Genomic DNA, 26,328 nt, shown 5'->3' with positions numbered 1-26,328 from the left:
ATTCTCCATTTCACAGCTCTTTACAAACTGGAAATGGGGGCCCTTTTAGGTAATTTGAGGTTGAGTCCAGAAAGGCTATAGTAACAGGCTAGGAAGAAAGATCTGGAAGACACGGGACTATGGAAGACACTTGCAAATGGGTAGGCCTGGCTTGCCTTATTTAAAGACATTCACTCAGGAACTTGTGAATTTGTTTAAAAGAAAAGAACTTCTCTGCACGTCTGGGATCTTGGGTAGTCAGTCCTCAACCAGGCCATCTGTAGCTTGAATGTTTGACTCCAGGAAAACCATATTCACTTTCAACTCTGAAATTTTGTGAGCCCCGGAGATCTAGTATGTAATACTCGCTTGTGTCCCAACTCTTTGCGACCCTCTGCACCGTGGCCCGCCAGGCTCCTCTGTCCATGCGACTCTCCCGACAGGAATACTGGAGTGGGTTGCCATGCCCTCCTCCAGGGGAGGCTAGTATAGGGGGCGTATGTAGTGAATGACTGGGACCCTGAGCAGCCCTTTCTGGGAAGGGGCTGGTGCCCTTTGGATCCTAGACTCTTTGTCAGCGTAGAAAACTGACAGGAGCAGCTTCTTTTTCTGGTTTAGTAATGCCACCACTAAAAAAGACTTCACAGTGTTTATAAAGACACAGTGTTAAGCAGACATTGATTAACAGCGGTTTCTGACTACGGCTGCAGGTTCACCAGTTCCTCCTCACTCCTCTTGAGTCAGGCCACTACCACTAACTAGTCTCTCTGCCCCTGCCAGCTCCCAGCCCCGCTGCAGCCCTGCCGCCAGGAACACACATGTCGTGGCTCAGATCACCTTGCTTGTCCCATCAGTGATTCTCTGTGCATCTGGAGCACCGGCCTGAATCACCGCCGCATCCTCACGGTCTGGTCCATGCGGTTGGATGCACTGCTTTTCTACTCTTCCGCAGTGGTTAGCTGTCGTGTGTTGTGTGTGGTCACCCCGCCCCACACTCTAGAACTTTCTCTCCATGCACCTGTTACAGCACCTGTTTTGGGAGAGCTGTGGGTTACTCTGTCTTTTCCATCAGTATTATTATAGGATGCTAGCTGCTCTTTCTCTCTTGCCTTTTTTCCACCCTGAGAGAGAGAAGGATGATGCGCGTGAAAAAGCAGGTTGTGTCTTTGCTGTTTAAGCTGTGACAGACAGAAAGCAGAGCCGACTGGACCTTCCTGAGGGAGGCGCGGTGGGCGGGGGGCTGCTGTTCCTCACCCAGGCTGCAGGGGCCGCTGTGGGCCTGGACGGGCCCCTGGGCAGCACGCACAGGCTGAGCTGAGGGAAGGGCAGCAGGCCTGGAGTCTGCAGGGCACACAGGGGCCGGTGGTGGGATGCCGGTGTCCCAGGCCTCAGGTTAGGCATATTCTCAGCAGGATTCATGAAGATTTAACTTGGATTTAGGACAAAAAAAAAAAAAGGCACTTTCCATAAAGTGCTATTTACGACTTTGATCACCTTTTCCACTTTTTGTTTACGGTTCTCGCAGAACAGGCACTAAAGGAAGCCGGAAGGAAAGCCTTTTACAAAAGGCGTTCTCCAGAGACTTAAGTTTGGGTTCACTGGATTTTGTAACATCAGCAGCATTTTTAAGGAAAAATTTTACAGTGAAAGCGTTCCAGTTAGCCAGCTATAGAATCTGTTGTCACTAGGCCTGGACATTTACTGAAAAGTGAAAATACATTTTGTTCTCTTGACTTACACTGTAGGAACTTGTAGTATGTGTGAAGTTTGTAGACTAAGGAGAACTTAAATGTGTTCAAGAAGTGAAGTGGTTCCCCTTCACAATTCGAGACATTTCCTGCATTCGTTCTTTCCTTTGTGTATGAAAGACCATCGCAGTGGCAGAGAAACTGGTGTGTGTGTTTACTGTGATTTGGTTCCTTGTAAATGTGCCCTCAAATTGACCTGGGCCAGGGGAGGGTTGGGCGACGGTTGCGGGGAGGGGTGCGTAGCAGGACACACACGTACCCAGAGACCCAGAGGGCAGGCCTTTAGGGAAGCTGGTCACCCACGGGCGTGGAATGTGCTGTGATTCTTCCCCTCCATGTGCTTGGACTGCATTTTTAGCCCCCATCATTTTGTCGGTAGATTTTTTTTTTTCCTGACCAGCCCAAGAATCTTCCTCTGTCTCCTTTCTCTCTGTTGCACAAAGGCCCTCCGACCCGCCAGGGTGCTTGGCAGGTTTTATGTAGGAGGGAATGGTTTCTTCAGTCATTGTGTTTTGAAAACAATTATTGAAAGATGACTTCATTTAGAACAAATCTCATTATTTGCTTTAAAACAAAATTAAAAGTGAGAGAAAGGCCAGGAGGAGGAAATCATGCTAATTAAATGTGTGTTTGCATCAAGGCACTAAATATTTTAACATATCAGATGAATGAAAACTTGCTAGAGATTGAAGTTATCAGAGTGAATTTTTCTCAAGCAGCTCATATGGCTTAAAATCACACAGAGTGAGATAGGAAAAGCGAGTTGCCATTTTCGTTTAGGCAAATACAGGAAGCTTTTAAGAAGTTAACAGTCAGAGGTTCTCCTGACACGGACATTCACCTTCCTCATTGCCCAGATGTTTAGCTGTGCTTTTATTTCTCACTTGATCCGGAGCATAGCCCCCTCCATCTTGTAGTCAATCTTTGGCTCTCTGCAGAGCAAGTAATTCAGAGCTGGTCTCATTAACAGCCAACTTGGAGAAGGTGCCAGCACACAGTGATATCTGCTCAGTGTTGGGTCAGGAATTTCTCTGAGCGAAGGTTGGTGGTTGTAAGTCTTGCTACAGACTGAGCACTTAGGCTCAGCATGGAGACCTCAGCCTCCACTCTCTTAGACCTGGAGGACAGAACCTAGGTGCTTGTTCCCAGGAAGAAGGAAAAGAGGAAACACAGCGGATCCGAGAACAACATGGGTTTGAACTCCACAGGTCTACACACGCGTGGATGTTTTTCAGCTACACGATCTGCAGATGCGGAACTGCAGAAGTGGAGCGACCCTGGATGCAGAGGGCTGACTGTAGATCCTCCATGGATTTCTGACTGTGCAGAGGGTCGGTGTCCCTACCCCTGTGTTGTTCAAGGGTCAGCTGCGTTTTCACATGGATGGCAAGTGTCTTATACCTTGAGGTTGAATGCAGAGGTGGCTGAGAGAGGTGGTCAGCTCCAGTCTCACCCTTGAACCCAGATTGGGAGGCGTCCTGGGACACTTTCCTTGTTTTTTTTTCTCTGAAAGTATTCATGAAATTATTTAATCTCTCATGACACTTGAAGACTGTTCATCTGTCCTTTTTTTTTTTAAATGATTTTGAAGTAGTAGTATTTAAAAGGAATGCTGATTTTAAGAGAGATTTTTGTCTTCTACCTGTTAATCTCTTTGTTCCCTTCAGTTTTTGTTGCATTTTATTCACATCAGTTCTGATTATAATTCTCCCATTGGAGACCTTTGTTATCTGTCCTCCTTTCCTTTTGAATGCATTTTCCACTGTTTATTCCTTCATCCATTTACCCTTTCACTCATTCATTCCAAAGTGTCTCCCAAGCCAACTGTAACATCCAGGGAGGGACTATTAAAATGAATGACAAGGGAAGAACATACTTTTGTGTGTGTCATGTATTTTAGATGTCTGTTTCTCCTCCTAGAGGTTGAGTCACTTGAAGACCAGAACCTCGTTTCCCTTGTCTTTGTAGCCTGCTTCCCAGGCTTAGCAGATACTCGGTCACTTCGTGGAACAATTGATGTCTATTTCTAGCTGATCATCCCCGAGACTTAATGATAGAGGGCCATGGTTCCATTTTCAAATATAGCAAAGGCATAATTATTGTCATCCATTCATACTCTTCAACTTCATTCTCAAAATTAGGTCCCGAGTCAACCGATAATTACCTTTGAAATGTGTGGGTTATTTGAGGCAACCAGGTGGTGACCTTGAGTCCTCAGCCCGAGTTTATTTCTGGAGCCCAGTCGGTGGCTTTGAGCTGTTTTTTTGTTGTTGTTGTTATTCACTTGGTTCCCAGGAGCCATGGTTTCCCAGGAAAGATGATTCCTGTTGGAATCGGGCTGTGATTCTTGCTGGGTTAAGTCAAGAAGCCTTTCGTTGCTGCTTCTGCAAGCTTACACCCTGAACTGGGACAAGTTTTTGTTTGGGGAAACGCCTAAGAAAGAGGAACCTTTCATTTTATTCAGAAGTCAGAAATAAAGGCCCTTCCACCACCTGGAGATGTTTTGCTCACGGCATGCCAGCCTGGCTTCATTTCTGTGCCTAACGGTTAGGCAGGCAGACCTCTTTCTTTGCCCTGGGCCAGCGGCCAGCATCCCCCGGGAGCAGGGAGAGCGCGCCATGGGCACCCGGCCCCTGCTCGGTGCGGGATCGTGAGGACGCAGGAGCGCAAGGCTCCTGTATTCATGGTGTGGAGCTTCCCAGCTGCGTCTCCCACCATCCTCGCCACATGTGAAAACATCCCTTGTGACTCACCCACCAGCCAGCGCTCAAAGGGCCTGGATTCCTTTTCTCTTCTTTCCCCATGGAGCTGGAGAAGCAGTCTGGCGTCTGGCAGTTAAACTGATTCAGGAAAGGCTAAACTGAGTACAGGCAGCTCGTGGCCCTCGCATGGACCACAGTTGCCCTCTGATAGGTCTTGGATTGCAGGCAGTGTCGGTGCAGACCTGTTCAGGACACCTGCCCTTTCCAGTTCAGTTCAGTTCAGTCACTCAGTTGTGTCCAACTCTTTGTGACCCCGTGGACTGCAGCCTGCCAGGCCTCCCTGTCCATCGCCAACTCCCAGGGTTTACTTAAACTCATGTCCATTGAGTCGGTGATGGCATCCAGCCATCTCATCCTCTGTCCTCTCCTTCTCCTCCTGCCTTCAACTTTCCCAGCATCAGGGTCTTTTCAAATAAATCAGTTCTTTGTATCAGGTGACCAAAGTATTGGAATTTCAACTTCAGCATCAGTCCTTCCAATGAATTTTCAGGACTGATTTCCTTTAGGATGGACTGGTTGGATCTCCTTGCAGTCCAAGGAACTCTCAAGAGTCTTCTCCGACACCACAGTTCAAAAGCATCAATTCTTTGGCACTCAGTTTTCTTTATAGTCCAACTCTCACATCCATACGTGACTACTGGAAAAAAATCATAGCTTTGACTAGACGGACCTTTGTTGACAAAGTAATGTCTCTGCTTTTTAATATGCTGTCTAGGCTGGTCATAATTTTTCTTCCAAGGAGCAGGTGTCTTTTAACTTCATAGCGGCAGTCACCATCTGCAGTGATTTTGGAGCCCACAAAAATAAAGTCAGCCACTGTTTCCATTGTTTCCCCATCTATTTCCCATGAGGTGACGGGACCAGATGCCATGATCTTAGTTTTCTGAACTCTGCCCTTTCCAGAAAAGCCCCATTTCTGTTCACGGCAGGACTCCCCGCAGGGGAGGGATCGTGGTCCTTCTCCGCGTGACCCCAGCCTTTCCAGCACTAATTTCTCTGAATCCCTTGTGTTTCCCATGCAAAGGTCTCTCAAATTTGGTTCCCAGTTTTTCAAGACTTTTATTTTGAACTTATTGGCTCTATTTTCGGTCATCTCTAGTCTCTAAAATGATTTGCTTTATTGTTTATCCTTAAATATGTGTGATACCTTGAGATATAGTTTCTTTTTGTAACTTCCTGTTTTGAAATACTTATGATCACAGAAAGTTGGGAGGAAGGGAAACGAGGTTCCCGCACATTCTCCTGTCATCCCCGAGGGGTCACGTCTTGCAAAACCATGTGCCTTGTTAGAGCGTGAACATGACTTTGCCATACTTTGAGAGCTCACTCGAGTTTCCCCACGTGTGCATGCCCCTGTGTGTGTATGTGTACATACAAGCACACATGTCTAGTTTCATGCAGTTTTGTCATGTGTAGATTCGTGTAACCATCACCACCCTTCCACGCACAGTCACACAGAATCACCCCACCACCAGCAGACTCCTCTGTCCTGCCTCTTTACAACCATGCCCACCCCTCACCCCTGCAACAGCTCATCTGTCGCTCTCCACCTCTATAATTTTATTTCACAAATATATAGATGGAATCATACCACGGGTACCTTTTTGAGACTGGCTTTTTCTACTAGGCACAGTTCCCCTTGGGACCCTTCCCTGTCATTTCATGTGCCAGTACTTTGTCTCTGAGTGGCCTCTCATTGTCCGGACACATCACTGTTTCTGAACAATTTACCTCTTAAAGAACAATTAGGTTATTTTGACTTTTCCAAGAAGAGAAGCTGTAGACTTTCTTGTGCAGGTTTTTGCATGAACTGAAGTTTTCATGTCTTTAGGATAATTGCCCAAGAGTACAATCGCTGGGTCCTTTGGTTAAACACATACTGTTCTGAAAGAAAGTGCTAAACTTTTCCAGAGTGACTGTACCATTTGACACTCCCAGTAGCAATTTACGATTAGTCTGTAGTTTATTCACATCTCAGAGGTCCAGGATTGCTTTGATATACTTGTCAATGGGAAAGGTTAAGATCAAATGCAGAATATTTTAGGAAGTAAAGTTTAGCTTATATGGTGAAATCTTTTTAATTTTTATGTTAATATTCAGTTCCTTAGATGAGCTCTCTAAGTATGCTCTTAAATGTTTGATTTCTTTAGTTTATTTATCTGATAGAGATACAAATAAACAGGTGAATGGCCACAAGCAATGGGACACTTGGGGTCTAGAACCTTCCACTGCATCATTAGCCCTTGCATTTAGCCTTAGATTTTAATTTTGGACATTTAGTTGCTCCCTATTGGTTTATCAACTATGTCTTCACATAGGTTGTGGGATCTGGTTTTGTTTTGTTTTGTTTTGTTTTAAAGTAGGTGGTCTTCCCCTGGGTGGGACTATCCCCCAAAGTAGTTCTAATCATTTCTGATTTCCTTCTGTAAAAATATAATCTTTATTAAAATAATGAAGAAAGTATATTAAGCGTGGCACATTCCCTGACTTAACTGGCTGAGTAACGTGGGGCAGACTGCTCTGTGGTGCCTCGGCTCTCTCTGCAGAATTGGGAATAACAGCATTTCTGAGGGTTATGGGCCATACACCCTCCAGGTCCTAGCTGCTAGTGAAGGTCTGTGTTTTTCCTCATCCCTGTCTTGTTACACGACAGATGATTTAAACATAAGACGCAGAGCTATGACCGCCTGGGTGTGAATCCTTGGGTACAGCCCCGAGACCTCCCTTAACTCACCTTTGAGCAACAGGAACTGCTCGATCTGCCTTTGCCACCCTTCCTCAGAGCCGGTGCCTCACTCTGACCCTCAGGTCAGCGTCGGGACCTTGCCGGGTGTCCTTCTGCAGCTGCACCCAGGGCAGTGCCCGGGGCAGAGGCAGCGGCTCCAGACTACCTTTGCTCCTGGCTCCATCACGTTGGCACTTGTGGCTTTCTTTGTTCTCATCACTCACTACTTTTGTTTCCAGCCAGAGCTACAAAATAAATGAAATTCCTCTCCCCCCCAAATAAATATGTGGAAAACCTTTGGGTTTTGGCCAGTGAGGAAAGAGGGTTATTATTTTCTAAAAGGAAAATTCTTTTTTCAGTTTAGTATAATTCATGTTAAAGCATTATTTTTGTTAGAGAATGGTTTAAAGCTGGTTTCTCTCTCAGGGCATAGTGGCTCAGATGGTAAAGCGTCTGCCTACAATGCAGGAGACCCAGGTTGGATCCCCGGGTCAGCAGTATCCCCTGGAGAAGAAAATGGCAACCCACTCTAGTACTATTGCCTGGAAAATTCCATGGACGGAGGAGCCTAGTGGGCTACAGTCCATGGGGTCGCAAAGAGTCAGACACGACTGAGCGACTTCAGTTTTTTCACTTTAAAGCTGGTTTAAATTCATGAATTTTCTATTTCTCCTTATCATCCCAGTATTTTTAGCTAGAGAAAATTTTTAGATCAAGAGAGAAACTAGAGTTAGTGTGTGAAACTGTAGGCAACTCTTAATATACATGACATAAAGTAGTCAGTAAATGATTATTAAATCAATGAATTAATAATATACTATCTGATTTTCATGATAATTCCTCATTACAACATCATACGCCTGTGCACTGACTCCAGATTGTAGCGTTTCTTGTTTAAGGGTCACTTCTACATGCAGAGTCGCAGACGTCTGCTTTCATTGGCTGTTTGTAGATTGGCCTAAGTTCGTGTAACTAAGAGGTGAGCCCCTGGTACAGAAGTTCAGGGAATACAACATTATCAGTCTCAAAATGCCCAAAGGAAAATGCTGCTGCTGCTGCTGCTCAGTCACTTCAGTCGTGTCCAACTGTGCGACCCCATAGACGGCAGCCCACCAGGCTCCGTCATCCCTGGGATTCTCCAGGCAAGAGCACTGGAGTGGGTTGCCATTTCCTTCTCCAAGGCATGAAAGTGAAGTCGCTCAGTTGTGTCTGACTCTTAGCAACCCCATGGGCTGCAGCCTACCAGGCTCCTCCGTCCATGGGATTTTCCAGGCAAGAGTACTGGAGTGGGGTGCCATTGCCTTCTCCCAAATGAAATTGGGTGTGTATATAATCTTGTTTCCTTGTCAGACTTCTTTTTAGAGGACATTTTACTATTCTTACTTTCTTATTTCAGTACTCAGCTTCATAAACTAAATGTGATAGGGCTGTGATGAACTGAGAAAAATAAACTGTTCATGTGTATTTCCGTCATGTGCTGTTACTGACCATTGTTTTTATTGAATAAGTGGTAGAAAGATTGATCCCCACAGCGTTTTGTCAGAAAGCTTAAAGCCCTAGGTAAGCTGGGCGTGTGAGGACTGAAAAGGCTCTTTTGGTTTTGTTGTTGTTTGTTTTCTCTTCCTTTTTCTAAAGCACAAAATCTAGAAACACAAGATTGAGAAAGGTTTGGACTTTCTTCTTGGGACCAGTGTTGTTGATAGGTACGAATTAATAACCAAAATGGGTGAAGATTTTCTAAGAGCAAATTTATTTCTTCTAAATGATTTTGAATCTCTATTCCAAGACAGGTCACATCCCTGGGGAGTAAAACAACCTGATAATTAGATCACCAGATTGGGTCTATTGATCTCTGAGGAACTGAGTGAAAAGGAAGAGATGCTAGAAAGCAGAAAATGCACTTGTGCCTTTTTAAGATGGTAGATTTCACATATTACTCAGGTTGGGGTCAGTCCTAAGCAGAGTTCTAGAAAAGACAGTTTATAAACTGCCTTTTAAAAGGGTGAAGCCGAATAAACAAGTTATGCCATGGGAACTTTATTTCATTCTTTAATAGGTTTCTGTTTTGATGAAGAGTATACAGTGGAATTGGGTTTCCCTGGTGGCTCAGTTGTAAAGAATCCTCCTGCCAAGGAAGGAAACTTGGGTTCCATCCCTGGTTTGGGAAGATCTCTGGAGAAGGAGATGGCAACCCACTCCAGTATTCTTCCCTGGAGAATCCCATGGACAGAGGAGCCTGGTGGGCTGCAGTCCATGTGGTTGCAAAGAGTCGGACACAACTTAGCAACTAAACAACAATACAGTGGAATCAGTGAGCATTTGACATTTAATTTGTACACAAGACAGAAAAATGTGGGGTGAATGACTGTGAAAAAGAATTGATTTAGAGTGTCAGTTAACACACAGTCAAGACTGTCCTTATCCTCCCAAACTGGTCTCCGAGGAGACCTTGCCAAGAAGAAAGGGTTTGTAACTTTCTTTCGTAACCCATACCCGGCATGTGAATAAGGGAAGTCATTTCCAGTCCAGGCCCATATTCGAATCAGCTTGTTGACGAAAGAGGTGTAGGAGATGGAGACCAGTCATCCAGGTGAACCCCACGCCGCACAGACAGATGGTTTTAATCCCTGGTGTCACCTTTATAGGGGAGCAGACTCTGTGGTCAGCGTGTCTTTAACCTGACTCCACTGACCTAGTCAGAACTTTTATGTCTGGGACATCTGGAGAGATTATGCATCCAAAGCCAGCCAGCCTGAAAACTTGCTTTGTTGCGCTGTGAGTGATTTATCTTGAAAATGGGCAGATTGCCATAAAGCCAGGACAGGCTTGGTGCTGAAGCAGAAATCATCGTGGCTGTATCAAAAGCCCTGGCTGGTGAGGCTGGCAGTGGGGTGCTGGTTACTGGACGACCTCAGCGGGGCTGGAGGATGTTTGCCCTGCAGACCTCTGCCCGCACACGAAGCCTGCGAATGGGTGGATTGGTACGGAGGACAAGCTTGTTGAAGTCTAGACCAGGGTCTGCCAGATACGTCAGATAAGAAAATAGGTTCTGAGAAGATCCCAGCAAGCATAAGTCCAGATCTATCACAGACATGTCATTCATGGGTTTTAATTCATGAGTCTGCTTTGACTCAGAATAGGTGGGGGAGTTCCCCGGTGGTCCATTGCCCACCTGCCAGAACAGGAGATGTGGGTTCGATCCCTGGTCAGGGAACTAATAAGATCCCCTGGAGAAGGAAGAAGCAACCCAACCCACTCCAGTGTTCTTGCCTGGAAAATCCCTTGGACAGAGGAGCCTGGTGGGCTACAGTGCATGGAGGGGTTGCAGAGTCGGACATGACTGAGCAACTGACACTTTCAAGAATAACCAGGTGCTCCTGAAACCCTTCCTCCTCAGTCAGGCGACAGGCACGTGCCCCCAAAAGACCCAGTTGCTCATTTCAGACTGAGGAACATGCTGCTCGTAGCTGGAACAGTTCCGCTTTGATCCAGGCTTCCTCTGCCAGAAACAGAATCGTGTTTTTCTGTGCGTGGCAGGCACCCTCTGCAATTCCGCCTGTAAATTGCCATCGAAACCACCCACTTCTGCTGCCAGCTCTTACGGTTCCCACACTGGCCCCGCACCCCGCCCATTCCCACTGGTACCTGAATATTGTCACTAACAAGAGCAGGGACGTGGACACCAGTGGTGGCGGCTTCTGTTCTGAGGTGCTTGTGGGGATTGAGCGCTGCCACCCCTTTGTGGTCTTTTCTCTCGATTCCCAAACTGGCTTTCCTCTTAGGGGAGGCACACGTGGTAAAATGCTCCCATTTCATAGAGGAGGAAACCGAAGGCAGAGAAGGCCAAGGACTTGCCCAAGGTCACGCAGGGGATACGGATCCTCCTCTGATCCTCCAGATGGCCCAGGCTTGTAGCCTCCACCTGGGCAAGGCTGCAGATGGAGCAGCCCCCAAGTCTCAGGGCTCCCATCTGACCCCCATCCCCACTGACCCAGTTAGAGACTCAGTCCTTGCCTGGGCTCCCCACCCCAGTGAGCACTTCTAGGAGCCTCGCTAACAAAAAAGGGGCTTTTTCAGGGGACTTTCTCCCAGCAGAGCCTTCATTCCTTCTTTAGGCTTCACCCAGCACAGCATGGAGGGTGTGGGGAAGGGGCTGGAATAGGGGGCACACGGAGGTCCGACCCAGCTGGATGCTGGACCCAGGACCAGTCTGTCCCGCATCTTAGCACTGGCTTTTCTCCCAAAAACCCCACCTGTCTTCCTGAACTTGGCCTGTGATCCATGTCTGTACACACCTGCACCCCATTCTGGGCCGGGTTGACGTTCTCCGCATGGAATGCCTGGTCACACCTCGGATGGCCTCTAGGGGGCAACGTTGCCTAACTCTGGCTGCAGACCTGGTTCTCTTAGAGGCAGGATCTGTGCTGCTGAGAACTTGGGTCGACTGCAGCTCCTCTCTCTCTGTGGGTATTGTAAACTAGCAGCATGCACAGAAGTGCAGCTTTCCTCTTAGGAAATCTGTGGTAAAAAGTTTCACAGGTATCCTAGAGACTCTTTCTCATTCCTTTATTCAGAGGTTATTTTAGGCATCATAGGTACCACTTTGAAAACTTAAATATAGACTTTGCCTGAATCATGTTGTATTATTATGATATGTCTGAGTTCATCATCAACTGGCATCAGAAATGACCTCTCTCTGAGACTTTATCTTCCAAAACAAATTTCCTGTAGGACCAGAGAGACGAATTCTAAAGGGGCAAAGGATCTTTGGGTGTTTCAATTATGGATTTATGTGTAGCTGGTTCTTCTACCTAGGTTATTTTTCCCTTTTCAACTGTGTGAACCCAGGATGGACCCCGGTGGTCTGCTCCACACCTGGGCCCTTCACTGGCCCCACAGCCGGGGCGGTGTGCACCCTCCACCCGATGCGTGTTGAGAGGTCCAGGGTGTCGAGGGAGCAAATTAGTTCTTTCCGGATTGCCCTCAATCTTTCCCAGCATCAGGGTCTTTTCCAGTGGGTCAGCTGTTCACGTCGGGTGGCTAAAGTGTTGGAGTTTTTAGGGGTAAAAAGATGTAAATGTGGTGCAGTGTTAAATTTACCAGAATAAGTGACTTATTTTGAACAACTTGTCAGAACTTGGGCATGTTTTGAAAAATATCCATAGGAAGAACAGTTTCAAAAACTAGTTCTTATTATCAGAATTTTTCTTGTAAGAATAAAACTATAATGGTGGCTGACATTGACTTATTTTGAAAAAATATATATCATCTTGTTGAATCTTCTCAGTAACTCCCCGAGGTAGGCATTGTTATTACCCTGTTCATTTTCTGGATGAGAATTCCAAGACATAGATCCATCCAGGTTAAGTTGCCCAAGTCACACCCTGGGAAATGTTAAGTCAGGATTGGAACTCAAGACAATCTGGCTTCAGAACCCACACTCGTAACTGTTATTCAATATTATGAGAAAAGTGTTTTTATAAATTATTTGTGGCTAAAATACTTTTCTGTTGAGATATAACCGACACATATTAGTTTCAGGTATACAGCATAATGATTTAATACTTGCATATATTGTGAAGTCATCACCTTCCCATGGAACGTTTTTCATGGGAAGTATTAAAGCAAATTAAGAGATTTCTTCTGGTCACAGTGCTTTTATCCATCCTATTATTTATAACTACAGCAGTTCATGAGAATTTAGAGGAAAAAATAAACTAGAGTATGTTATTCTTTATAGATGGTGCAGAAAATCAATCCATATTCGGTCTGTTGATGAACGGCGGTTTTCACGTTGAAATGCAGTATCAGTGTGAAGTGTGACCAGGTCTGGGGGCCTCCTTTCTGACACTCGACTGGTTTTGCTCCTGAGTTGGCACTGCTAATAGATTTGCCCATGTGTGCAGGTTACTTTATCACCGAGGGGCCTCTCTTCTTCAATCTGTAAGATCACAGAGTTGGACCAGCCTTTCTCTGAAATGCCTTTAGTTAAAATCCTTGGATTGTATGAAATTTGGTATCTTACAAAAATGAGTAAATAACATGACACAGGTTGATATTTTAACATTTTTAGTAAAATTAACTCTTTAGGGCCCCAAGTACTTGACTAAAAGTAAGTCCTTTGCCAGCACTTCCCTTATTTTTAAATTTAATTGGCCTATTTAAAGAGCCAACTGCCAGTGCTGTTTTCAACTAAATGCATGTTTAGCAACAAAAGAACTCTTACAAGGTTAGCTTGGACTTGCCTTCACTAGTCATTAGGGAATGGCTAATTAAAGCTGTAATAAGAAACCACTCATTTCCAATGTCTCCAATTAAAAAGACCAACCACATCGGGTATCAGTGAGGGTGTGGCAGAATTGGAGCGCTCGCATACTGCAGCGGGTAGATGTGAAATGAGCCACTTTGGAAAACAGTTTGGCCCACACCTACCATGTGATCCAGCCATTCTACGCCTGGACATGTACCTACAAGAAAGGGAGGCGCAGGTGCCTACAGAGGCTAGATACCAGTGTGCCCCACACTGGAAACAGCCCAGATGTCATCACCATCTGAGCCGATAAGGTGTGTCATCAGCATAGAATGGAATACCGCTCAATAATGAAAAGGAAAGAACTGTTGATCCACACAGTGGTATGTATGAAATCTCAAAAGAACAATGCTGAAAAAAAGCCAGACCAAAAAAATGAGTACCTACAACATGATTCTGTGAATAGAATTTCTTTGAGAAAATGGAAGCTAATCTGTGGTGGCAGAGAGCAGGCTGGCGGTTGTCCAGGAGCGGGGAGCAGAGAGGGAGGAGGGGTTCCCCAGGGCCTCGGAAGACTCTTGGGGTCATGGAGCATCACTGTCATAGTTGCATTGCTCTTTGCACGGATCTGCATGTGTCAGAGCTCATCAAATCGTATAGAGTAAGTCCCCTGCGTGCGAACCTTTGTATACTAAGTCCCCTGCATGCGAACCTCCAAGTTTGGAACTTTCAAAGATGAGTGTGTGCATTCCATCACGTGAGGCGTGAGTGACGTTGCAGCTGGTCCGCCGTCTCCCGTTGCTGACGATCCTTCAGCTTCACCGTCTCCCACCTCCTCTGCCTCTCCCAGCCGGTGACTCTCCTTGCCAGCTCACTTGCTGCCAGCCTGTGTGCCAGCCCCCGTGTGCCAGCTGCTGTACTGTTAACCACTGTACCTTTCATGGTACTGTACTGTAAGATTAAAAGTGTTATTTTTTTTTAAATTATTTGTGTGAAAAGTATTACAAACCTTTTACACTGCAGGACTGTGTAGCTGGTTGTGTTAGTTGGGTACCTAGGCTAACCTTGTTGGACTTAGAAACAAATTGGACGTAAGAACGTGCTCTCAGCAGAACTCATTCGCATGTAGCAAACTTCCTGTATTTTAAACTTCTGCGGTTTCTTGTGTGTCCGTGAGGCCTCAATAAAGCTGTGGTGCTGTCTCTGCCAAGAGGCCTGCGTGGCAGGGCAGGGTAGGGGCAAACCTCGCCCCGCCGCCCAGACAGCCGTCTGTAAGGGACTCGTAAGACACCCACCTGTAGCCACCCAGGTGATGCTAGTGGTAAAGAACCCGCCTGCCAGTTCAGGAGACATAAGAAACTCAGGTTCAACCCCTGGGTCAGAAAGATCCCCTGGAGGAGGGCATGGCAGCCCACTCCAGTATTCTTGCCTGGAGGAGCCTGGTGGGCTACAGTCCTAAGGGGCAAAGAGTTGGACACGACTGAAGCGACTTAGCACAAGACAGGAGGTGACTGTTCCATCCCTGGGGAAGCAGGGAGCATTTTCTCTGCACACGAAACCCCCTTCCAAGCCACCAGGGCCCGCTCTGGCTCATTGTCTTTGCAGCTCACTGAACGACTCCCCAGGGATTCGGAGGAGGCAGTGGGATTCCTGGGAGCGGTTGAGATGCTGTGTCCCCACCAGGCTTGGGGCCGCCCTTGTCCCGAGTAGTCTTTACCCACCTGGGTCCGCAGACACCTTGGTGGTGGTCCTGGCAGTGACGGTGACCACGTGTTCGCGGTCTGCACACCGCTCGCTCGTGGGAGGACTGAGCCGTGCCCAGGTTGGCTGAGGCCTGGGCTGGGAGCAGGGACCTGGCACAGTCACGCCCGAATCTCCTGCCAGGCGTGGAGACGGGTTGATTGCACCACACTGGATGCTTCCTCCTTTTCTGAGGGATGTAAAGCCCCCCTGTCTGAACTGCAGCTTAATAATTGATCATGGATTGTAATGCTCTGGCTAAAAATAAAGCCGTCCGTCCACTAAAGAAGAGTCAGAAGCGCGTGGAAGGATGCCGGTTCCATTTAGCAGAGGTTCCGGGCATCGGAGGGTCTTTTCCATTTCCTCTTCGCGTGGTTGTGTCGGGAGGGGCCGGGAGAACCCCCGCCCATCCTTTCTCTCCTGTGACAGTCCCCCGGGCCGGCTGCCTGCTTGTTCTTTCACCTCACGTCCTGCTCTGTGTTCCGCCGGCCGGCTGGCCGTGTGGGGTGCCTCCCCCGCCGCCGCCTCCCTTCTGGCTCCCTGGGAGCAGCTGCCCCTGGTCGCCTCCCCGGGCCGCAGGGCAGGGCCCCTCACGCCGCTGTCCCCACAGCTGTGGACATGGCTGGAGGAGCTGCAGAAGGAGCTGCTGGACGACGTGTACGCCGAGTCCGTGGAGGCCGTGCAGGACCTCAGCAAGCGCTTCGGCCAGCAGCAGCAGACCACCCTGCAGGTGACCGTGAACGTCATCAAGGAAGGCGAAGACCTGATCCAGCAGCTGAGGTGGGCCAGCCCCGCCCCTGCCCAACCCATCCCTGTCTCCCATCCCTTCTCCCATCCCAGCCCCTCTGTCCCTATCCCCCCGCCCCCGTCCCTGTCTCCCATCCCTGCCCGAGTCCCCTGTCCCTACCCCTGTCCCAGTCCCCTGCCTCTATCCCCGCTCCCAGTACCCCTGTCCTAGCCCCTCAGTCTCTACCCCCAGCCCCATCTCAGAACCCTGTCCCAGCCCCCCAGCGCTCTGAGGTCTGTGGGGGCTCTTCCCCCCTCTACTTTTTTGAACCATTTACTATGACTGTCTGTCCAACCAGGTAGAGAATGAATAACATCCATGCAGAGGAGACTAACATCTCTCTCATTTCTTCTTTTTCCTCCGGTTTTTTTTCACTCTTTTTACCATTTTTCTCTTTATGGCATTGACTAACAAACTTCCCTGGTGTCTCAGACAATAAGAATCTGTCTGCAATGCAAGAGACCTAGGTTTGATCCCTGGATCAGAAAGATCCCTTAGAGGAGGAAATGGCAACCCACTCCAGTATTCTTGCCTGGAGAATCCCATGGACAGGGGAGTCTGGCGGGCTACCGTCCATGGGGTCGCAAAGAGTAGGACATGACTGAGCAACTAACACACACAATAAACTTCCCCAGAATTCAGATCTTATTAATATTTCCGTTTAACATCTATCTATTACTGACTGAAATTTCTTTACAAACCAGATGAATCTAAAGCTCCCAGGACTGCGTCCTTGGGGCCCAGAGCGTGCTAGTTTTCCAGAGCGTGGTGGGCGTCCCTCCCCTCCAAGTCCAGGCTCAGGCAGGCCCGGCCTCGGGTGAAACTCAGGTGCTGCTCGTGGGGGGAAGACAGGAGGCAGGCTGGGGCTGGGCCACCTTCCTTGACGTGGACCCCCTGCTGGATCACTCAGGGTCAGCTTATCTAACGGTCACTGACGTCTTCCCGAGATGCTGGCTTTGCTGAGAGTCAGGCAGTCCTTCCTTGATAAAGGCTCAGTGAGCTGCTTCACAGGAAAATGCTCACAGCTGACTGGTGCTTCCGTTTGTGGTAAATTGGTGGTGGTGGTCAGTCGCTCAGTCGTGTCCGACTCATTGCGAAGCCATGGACTGCAGCACACCAGGCCTCCCTGTCCTTCACCACCTCCCTGCGTTTGCTCAAACTCGTGTTCATTGAGTTGGGGACGCCATTCAGCCATCTCGTCCTCTGTAGCAAATAGGAATTATTTCTTCTCCACTTAAGGAGGAAGGGGGCTGAAGATGAAGCTCCCTGGGATGATTTGTGTGGTGGCTGGACGCCTGCTTCTCAGAGGGGCTGTGAGGAGGAGCAGGAGGTGTTCCTCAGCACGTCCTGGGCCCCGGGGAAGCCCAGCGTGGTTGGGTGGGACGGGCGGCTTCTTTTCTGAGAGCCTCAGCCCTGCTTCCTGCTGGCTCCTTCCCTGGGCCCGGCCCCCTGGCACTGACGGGAGACCTTCCCTTCCAATTCCTGTTTGCACCCCCACGCCCCTTCGCAGAGACTCAGCCATCTCTAGCAACAAGACGCCGCACAATAGCTCCATCAGCCACATCGAGACGGTGCTGCAGCAGCTGGATGAGGCCCAGGCGCAGATGGAGGAGCTCTTCCAGGAGCGCAAGATCAAGCTGGAGCTCTTCTTGCAGCTGCGAATCTTCGAGCGGGACGCCATCGACGTGAGTGTCCCCCGGGCCCCCCCCCCCCCCCCCCCCCCCCCCCCCCCCCCCCCCCCCCCCCCCCCCCCCCCCCCCCCCCCCCCCCCCCCCCCCCCCCCCCCCCCCCCCCCCCCCCCCCCCTCAATCCAGGCCACGCCCCACCTCCTACCGGGCCCCGCCCCACATCCTCGCCCACTGCCCTCCTCTGTCCAGGCCCCACCCCGTCCAGCCTCGGCGTCCGTCCTCACCCAATGCACTGCCCCCCTTTCTGTCTGCACCAGGAGGAGGACGAGGAGGGATAGAGTGGCCCCCTCCCCAGCTTGGCTCCCCAGAAGTCAGGGGTGGCAGCTCGGCTCTGGGGGAGGCAGGTGGGCAGCGGGCAGACACCACACGGCAGGAGAGCAAAGCGAGCGAGCTGTGAGGGTGGAGCCCAGACAGGGCTAATGGAGACAGGGCCACCTTGTGCCCTCGGCTGTTCTCCCTGGACCGGGCCATCGCACAGCCGGCCCCTGGTCCTGGAGGCAGAGGCTCAGGGCAGCGATGGTCCTCCTCCCCACCCTGACTGAGTGCTCCTTGAGCCTGCAGTAATGGTGTTTTAGGTCCCAGGAAACACCCTCCCCTTGCCCATTTTTTCCCCCACATAAATATTCTCAGGTTGCCTGTTATTCTTACCTAAAAATCAACTATTGCACCTTATACATGACTAGGAGAAAGAAGGACAGATTTCGTTTCTTCATCAGAAAGAGGGTGTTTCTTAATTCTCTGCTAGGCAAGACTTTGTTTTTGAACTTGATGAAGTACAAGCAGAAAGTCAGCATCCCTGGATGGTGCTGAATCTGTGTGTGGAACAGGATGAAAGGAACCAGAACTCCCTGGTGAGGCTGGCTTCCTGGAGCCCGAGGGCTGCATGAGCTGCTGGGGGGGACCTGCTGCCTGTCCAGGTACCTCCAGGCATCCCAGGTGGCCTGTGCCCGCCAGCCAGGGTCTGCAGACCGCGTTCTCTTTGTCACTTGACTTGCATTTAGAACAGAGCCGTGAGGGCAGGGGGGCCCAGACTCTGGGTACTGCTGAAGGCAGAGGGGTGCAGGGCTCCCTCAGCTGACGGACCCTCTGCCTGAAGTGGTTCTGGGACTCGGCCCAGCCCCAAGTGGCAGTTTGGTATGTGGGCATCTCATGGGGCATTTCGTGGCTGCTTGTCTGAACTTCCATCAGCCTTTTTATTACATTAAAGAAAGGCCTTCTTGACTGTTAACCAGTGATAACACGGAGTTAAACTCTGCTCATGTTGCCTGGTCAGACCTGCTCAAGGGCTCTGGTCTTGAGTTTCCCATCTACATGGAGCCACAGAGAGAAGAGATGCACTGGTCTCAGCTCATCGCGTCCAGCCATGGCCAGGGTCAGGGAGCAGCATTGGGGGGTCTCAGGGTCAGGGAGCAGCACTGGGGGGTCTCTGGGTCAGGGTGCAGCACTGGGGGGCGTCAGCGTCAGGGAGCAGCACCGGGGGGTCTCAGGGTCAGGGAGCATTCATTGGCGTCCTGGTCAGGAGCAGCACGGGGGGTCTCAGGGTCAGGGAGCACATGGGCGTTCTCTGGTCAGGGGCAGCACCGGGGGCGTCAGCGCAGGGAGCAGCACCGGGGGTCAGGGCGTCAGGGTCAGGGTCAGGGAGCAGCATCGGGGGGTCTCAGGGTCAGGGAGCAGCATTTGGGCGTTTCTCTGGGTCAGGGGTGCAGCACGGGGGGCGTCAGCGTCAGGGAGCAGCATCAGGGGGGTCTCAGGGTCAGGGAGCAGCATCGGGGGGGTCTCAGGGTCAGGGAGCAGCATTGGGCGTCTCTGGGTCAGGGTGCAGCACTGGGGGGCGTCAGCGTCAGGGAGCAGCACCGGGGGGTCTCAGGGTCAGGGAGCAGCACCGGGGGTCTTGGGGTCAGGGAGCAGCATCAGGGGGGTCTCAGGGTCAGGGAGCAGCATCGGGGGGGTCTCAGGGTCAGGGAGCAGCATTGGGCGTCTCTGGGTCAGGGTGCAGCACTGGGGGGCGTCAGCGTCAGGGAGCAGCACCGGGGGGTCTCAGGGTCAGGGAGCAGCATTGGGCGTCTCTGGGTCAGAGAGCAGCACCGGGGGGTCTCAGGGTCATGGAGCAGCATCGGGGGGGTCTCAGGGTCAGGGAGCAGCATTGGGCGTCTCTGGGTCAGGGAGCAGTGCATGAACAGAAGAGCCAGCGTAGCTGCCCACCTCTCTCACCTCCATTGCACAGAAATTACTCCTGTAAACTTAGCTGCTTATTAAATAGTTTCAATCAGGGAATACAAAGAAGCAATCAGAAACACTATTTGAAGTACTCTTTCCAGGACATTCTGGTATTTGAAAAAGAAAAAAAAGTTGGCTTTGTTTGTATTAATGCTGCTGCAAAAGGGAAAGTTTTATTTTGATTGTGTTTCTACTTTCATGAAACTCCTGTTTTAAAATGTAGTTGTCTACTCGCTCAGTCGTGTCCAACTCTTTGCGACCCCACGGACTGCAGCATGGCCAAATTTCCGTGTCCTTCCATCTCCTGGAGCTTGCTCAGACTCATGTCCATTGAGTCAGTGATGCCATCCAACCATCTCATCCTCTGTTGCCCCCTTCTCTTCCTGACTTCAGTCTTTCCCAGCTTTAGGGTCTTATCTAATGAGTCAGCTCTTAGCATCAGGTGGCCAAAGTACTAGACCTTCAGCATCAGTCTTTCCATTGAATATTCAGAATTGATTTCCTTTGATATTGACTGATTTGATCTCCTTGCAGTCCAAGGGACTCTCAAGAGTCTCCTCCAACATCACCACAGTTCAAAAGCATCAATTCTTCAGCGCTCAGCGTTCTTTATGGTCCAACTCTCACATCCATACATGACTGCTGGAAAAACCACAGCTTTAATTATATGGACCTTTGTTGGCAAAGTACTTTCTCTGCTTTTTAATATACTGTCTAGGTTTGTTTTTTCTTCCAAGGAGCAAGCATCTTTTAATTTCATGGCTGCAGTCACCATCCGCAGTGGTTTTGGAACCCAAGAAAATAAAGTCTGTCACTATTCCCATTGTTTCCACATCCATTTGCCATGAAGTGATGGGACCAGGTGCCATGATCTTTTTTTTTTCTGAATGTTGAGTGTTAAGCCAGCATTTTCACTCTCATCTTTCACCTTCATCAAGAGGCTCTTCAGTTCCCCTTCGCTTTCTGCCCTAAGGGTGGTGTCATCTGTATAACTGAGGTTATTGATATTCTTCCCTGCAATCTTGATTCCAGCTTGTACTTGCTTCATCCAGCCCAGCATTTTGCATGATGTATTCTGCATATAATTTAAATAAGCAGGGTGATACTATACAGCCTTGACGCACTCCTTTCCCAATTTGGAACCAGTCTGTTGTTCCATGCCCAGTTTTAACTGTTGCTTCTTGACCTGCATACAGATTTCTCAGGAGGCAGGTCAGGTGGTCTGGTATTCCCATCTCTTGAACAATTTTCCACAGTTTGTTGTGATCCACCCAGTCAAAGGGTTTAGCATAGTCAGTGAAGCAAAAGTAGATGTTTTTCTGGAACTCTCTGTTTTTTTGATGATCCAGCGGATGTTGGCAATTTGATCTCTGGTTCCTCTGCCTTTTCTAAATCCAGCTTGTACATTTGGAAGTTCTCGGTTCATGAGCTGTTGAAGCCTAGCTTGGAGGATTTTGAGCATTATCTTGCTAGCGTGTGAGATGAGTGCAACTATATGATAGTTTGAACTTTCTTTGGCATTGCCCTTCTTTGGGATTGGAATAAAAACTGATCTTTTCCAGTCCTGTGGCCACTGCTGAGTTTTCCAAATTTGCTGGCGTATTGAGTGCAGCACTTTAAGAGCTTCATCTTTTAGGATTTGAAATAGCTCAGCCAGAATTCCATCACCTCCACTAATTTTGTTCATAGTGGATCAGGAACCAAAAACCTAAAATGTAGATCAGGAACCAAAAACATGCATTTTCCCCCCACAATAGCCACAGAGTTCTGCATGGCCTCAAACAAAGCCAGCATGCTCAGCCAGGGATAAGTGTTTTCCTAAGCTGAGAAATTAAGCCTACAGTTCAGTCACAGACCAGCTAAAAGAGAGTCTAAAAGCTTTTAAAATGTCATAGCCTGAGAGCCTTCTGTTTCTCTGGAGTAATCCTGAAAATGTGAAAACCTGAGCACATTAGGCTTTGCTGGGATTTCCTCTCTTGTCTGGGAAAGTGCCCCGTCTGACTGCCCGTAGAAGGCATGGTGTGATCTTCATGGTAGAAATTCATGGTACCTGGTCAGTGTTTAAAAATCCCCTGTATCACTTGTATTTCAATTGAAATAGCCTTTCCATCTCTCAAAAGTGAAGCAGGGTTTCCTGTGGCTTAGAATATTGGGATTTCAGTCTCCAGATAGCCCAAATAAAGTCTGCTCCATTGATATGAAAAGAACATCCAAAGCCTTATGCCAGGATCCTGTGACAGTTACAGAAAGCAGTCATAACTCTCTGTACATTTAGAAAGAAGAAGACTCTCTAAAAATTCAGGGATACATTAAAAAAAAAATGGTATCTGAGTTATTTCTTCAAAGAATCCTGTTCAAAAAAGCCTTGCGCTTGCTTGAGCTTTGTGTTTGCCACAGGTTTATTTTCTTGGCTTGCGTGGTGATTAACAAGCCGTAATGCCAAGCGTGGGGACAGGATTTTTCCTGATGCTCCTTGATCCTGGCCGTCGCCAGGGTTTCCTTGTGCTCAGTGAGTGTTTTTGAATCCTGCTGCTTTTAGCACATTGATCTTTGTTTTTTGTCCATTTCTTGAGTGTTTTCTGAGCCTGACGTTGTCCGTGTGAGGCACTGTGGCTGAGTCTGTAACTCATCACCACACCTAATTCTTCTCCCTCAGGGTCAGAAAGCAAACAAACATTAAGAAAGAAAATTCCCCTTGGAGTAGAGATCAAGGTTAAAGTTACGTTAAATTTTTTTTTCCTTTTAAAAAATATTTTCCTTGTGACTTCTTGGTTTGTGTCTAACTTGGCATTATTTAAAATTATTAATTTACAGGGGGATATAATTATAGATGGATTAATTTATAAATGAATATAATTTAATAAATTAATGTAATGGACATATATATTATGCAGACCCAGTAATAAAAGAAGAAATCAAGGAGATTTGGGCAATAGGAATTGGAGAAGCCTTAAGATTTTTATTCTTTCCCATCTCACAGCTGGATTCTGTGTAAACTCTCACATTCTCAAATTCATTTTGCTACAGCTCCTATGGATAAAATAAATTAGGATCCATGGGAAATGTAGAGATAATATTTGTTCACAAGAAAGTTTTGCCTGTTTTCTGGATTTTATAATTTTGGTCATTATTTTTACAAAATATATCATGTAAGTTTTCAGACCTACATAAAAGTAGCAAGAATAGTACAATGCCCTTCCACGTGCCTGTCCTCTAAATTCGATGAATTTGCCCACCTTACCAAGTATCTTCCTTTCGATATTGTTGTGCTGTGGTGTTTTAGAGGAAGAACTCTACCAGCTGGTAGTGTTCCACTCCTAAAGACTTTGTAAGTACCTCTAAAAAGCAGGCCATTTTCTTACATAACCACATCCCAAGCACCGTGCCAATTTAAGAGTGTTTCTTTGTTACCTGCTAACACTCAGCCTCTGTTCAGATTTCTACAAGTGCGGCAGGGAGGAGGCACATGGGGTCTGCTCCTGCATTTGTGGTTAATATTTTCATCTGGAACTGTCTCTCTCTGCCCTTCTCTTTTTTTCTGTGTGATGACTCGTTGAAGTAACAAGTATCAAAAGAACCGAGTCCCACTTTTTGCCCTTTTTCACTTGATTTCTACTAGGCTGTTTAACCGTGTTTCTTTCCTTGGCATTGTCTGTAACCTTACGAGGTGGATGGTGGTGGTGGTTTAACCACAAAGTCGTGTCCGACTTTTGCAACCCCATGGACTGTGTAGCCCACCAGGTTCCTCTGTCCATGGGGTTTCCCGGGCAAGAATACTAGAGTGGGTTGCCATTTCCTTCTTCAAAGAAGGTAGATGGAAAGACCCGATCAGATTCGGGTTCCTTTGGTTCCCAAAGCTCCGCGGCTGACCCAGCGTGGCTCCTGCACAGGGCGGCCTGGGTCCTGTCTGGCCCCCTGTCTCCAGGGGCGCTGCGGGCAGTCCGCAGCCCCGGGAGGTGCCCCGTCAGCCTCCCTCTGGTAGTCCACTCGGCACTGCTCACCTTGACCTGAACAGGCGTTACTAGGAGTTTTGTTAGAAGGTTTCTAATTTTATTATGTCTACACTTAGTAGCTAGATTTAACCATAAAGAGAAACCTTGCTTCATCATTTTGTGCTTGAATAATTAGTTTTCTCCTTTAAGAACCAATTTTGATTCCTTTTAATCAGAACCAAAGAGCTTTTCAGTAACTTTTTGCATTTCAGCTCTTCTCTTCTCATGTCACTGGGAGTGAATGGGCTTCTTTATAGTCAGTGTATTTGATTCAGTTGTGGTCACTTTTTTAGGGTCTAACTGTCCCATCTTTAGCCGGTAGGAGCCCCATCTGCTGGCTCCTGTGTCCCTCTGACGCAGCGTCATCCATCTCTTCCTCCCTGACTTGGCCCTGAGAGGTGTCGCAGCAGGTGTTCATTCTTCACGTCTTGGTCCTGAGCAGATAATTTCCCCTGTCAGATCATCTCAGACCTGGAGTCTTGGAACGACGAGCTTTCTCAGCAGATGAATGACTTCGACACGGAGGACCTGACGATCGCGGAGCAGCGCCTGCAGCACCACGCGGACAAGGCGCTGACCATGAACAACCTGACCTTCGACGTCATCCACCAGGGCCAGGACCTGCTGCAGTACGTCAACGAGGTGCAGGCCTCCGGTGAGCGGCGCGGCCACCCACCCCGGCACTCGGGTTTCGTGCCTGCCCTCTGAATGGAAACGTGTGCTTGCTTTCACCCACGTGAAAGTGATTGTGAGTCATTCAGTCCTGTCCGACTCTTTGCGACCCTATGGACTGTAGCCCACCAGGCTCCTCTGTCCATGGATTCTCCAGGCAAGAGTACTGGAGTGGGTAGCCAGTCCCTTCTCCAGGGGATCTTCCCGACCCAGGGACTGAACCCCGGTCTCCTGCGTTGCAGGCAGTTTCTTTACCATCTGAGCCACCAGGGAAGCCCTCACCCACGTGATACGGTCACATTTAACATTCTGACTAGTGTACTTCCCCCTAATATTCTTTCATGTTATTTCCACTGTCATGAAGTTTCATTTTACTAATGATTTATTGTTGTATCTCCATGAATGAAAAGTAAACCCCAAGAAAATATTTTCACGTCCTTTGTTTTTTTTTTCTTAATTTACATTGTACCAGCAGATGTCACTATAGGCTCAAAACCTTGGAGGGGACTGTAGCGTTAGAAATTTAGCAAATAACTGCATACTGCATTACTCCTGTTACACAAGTCAGATTCAGTGCTTTCTCAAGAGTTGAACGGGTATGCGGTAGATAACAAAAATGAGCCACAGTTCTCTCGTTTATAAAGGACTTCTCACTTTGACCAGATATCAGTACATGGGGAAAAGCAGGTAGGTAGGTAATGAGGTCGGTTTGATTGTGCATAGTCGCTCAGTCGTGTCCAGCTCTGCAACCCCATGGACTGGAGCCCACCAGGCGCCTCTGTCCGTGGGATTCTCCAGGCAAGAATACTGGAGTGGGTTGCCATGCCCTCCTCCAGGGGATCTTCCCCACCCAGGTCTCCCTCATTGGTTTGATTAGCTGTACCTTAAATTTGGCTTTGGACCCCATCAAACTCACTCTTTGAGACACACTCGCGTGCTCGGAGGCGCACGTAAGCCCCTCTGCTGGCTTCGGCCTTCCCAGTTATGGCTTGGCCCCCGCAGGGTGGGTAGGTGGGGTTCCAGGTGCAGCGTGTACATCATGCACCTGTTAAGAACAGGCTGAAGTGCTGGTTGAACTCAGGGCGTCCCTTCAATGTCCACAGGCGTGGAGCTGCTTTGCGACCGAGATGTGGACATGGCCACGCGGGTCCAGGACCTGCTGGAGTTTCTGCACGAGAAGCAGCAGGAGCTGGACCTGGCGGCCGAGCAGCACCGGAAGCACCTGGAGCAGTGTGTGCAGCTGCGCCACCTGCAGGCCGAGGTCAAGCAGGTGAGCCCGCGGCCGAGGTCCCGGCCGGCCGGCCGTGCGTGCCCTCGGGGGCGTGCGGGCGCTGGGCGGTCGGCCCTCATCAGGGCACAGCCCGACGCAGCTGCTGCCCGCGGGTGGAGGCAGCCAGTGCCTGGGCAGCCGTGTGCTTACGGAGGAGAAGAGCCTTCGCCACCCGGCAGGCCGATCACCTGCCAGTCACCTCCTCTTCCCTTGTTTTGTCATTGGTAATCTCTTGCCTGAAACTCCGAATGCAGTGCTTCCTGGGCTGAATAAATATGTGATTTTTTTTTTTCCCTCCCCAGATAAGCTATTATCAATCTGGCCCAGACCACAGGCTGTGTATGGCTGGGGTCTTTTTTGTGTTGTCAGAACTCTATACTGCCACCTCCCAGATAGCATGGCAAAATAAAATGGACATCTGGAAGAGATTGGTTTTGGCTCAGTGCCCATGGGATTCCATGCCTGTGTGTATTAAGCCTGTCCATGACATTTTATCTC

General features: G+C 48.8%; 1 protein-coding gene across 4 annotated transcripts in view; it reads left to right on the top strand.

Annotated features, from left to right (window-relative positions):
• TRIO (trio Rho guanine nucleotide exchange factor) overlaps positions 1 to 26,328 on the top strand; it is a 366,334-nt gene that overhangs the window by 204,414 nt on the left and 135,592 nt on the right. For all 4 annotated transcript variants that reach the window (XM_043488447.1, XM_043488443.1, XM_043488445.1 and 1 more), the window contains 4 exons: positions 15,815 to 15,984; positions 17,502 to 17,676; positions 24,348 to 24,543; positions 25,664 to 25,830. In XM_043488447.1, the coding sequence (XP_043344382.1) occupies positions 15,815 to 15,984; positions 17,502 to 17,676; positions 24,348 to 24,543; positions 25,664 to 25,830 (708 nt within the window). The remainder of the gene's footprint in view (positions 1 to 15,814; positions 15,985 to 17,501; positions 17,677 to 24,347; positions 24,544 to 25,663; positions 25,831 to 26,328) is intronic.

The sequence above is a fragment of the Cervus canadensis genome, chromosome 16 (genome assembly GCF_019320065.1).
Source record: "Cervus canadensis isolate Bull #8, Minnesota chromosome 16, ASM1932006v1, whole genome shotgun sequence".
NCBI lineage: Eukaryota > Metazoa > Chordata > Mammalia > Artiodactyla > Cervidae > Cervus > Cervus canadensis.
Note: the sequence above shows the minus strand (reverse complement) of the source record. Positions and strands in the feature narration are given on the sequence as shown.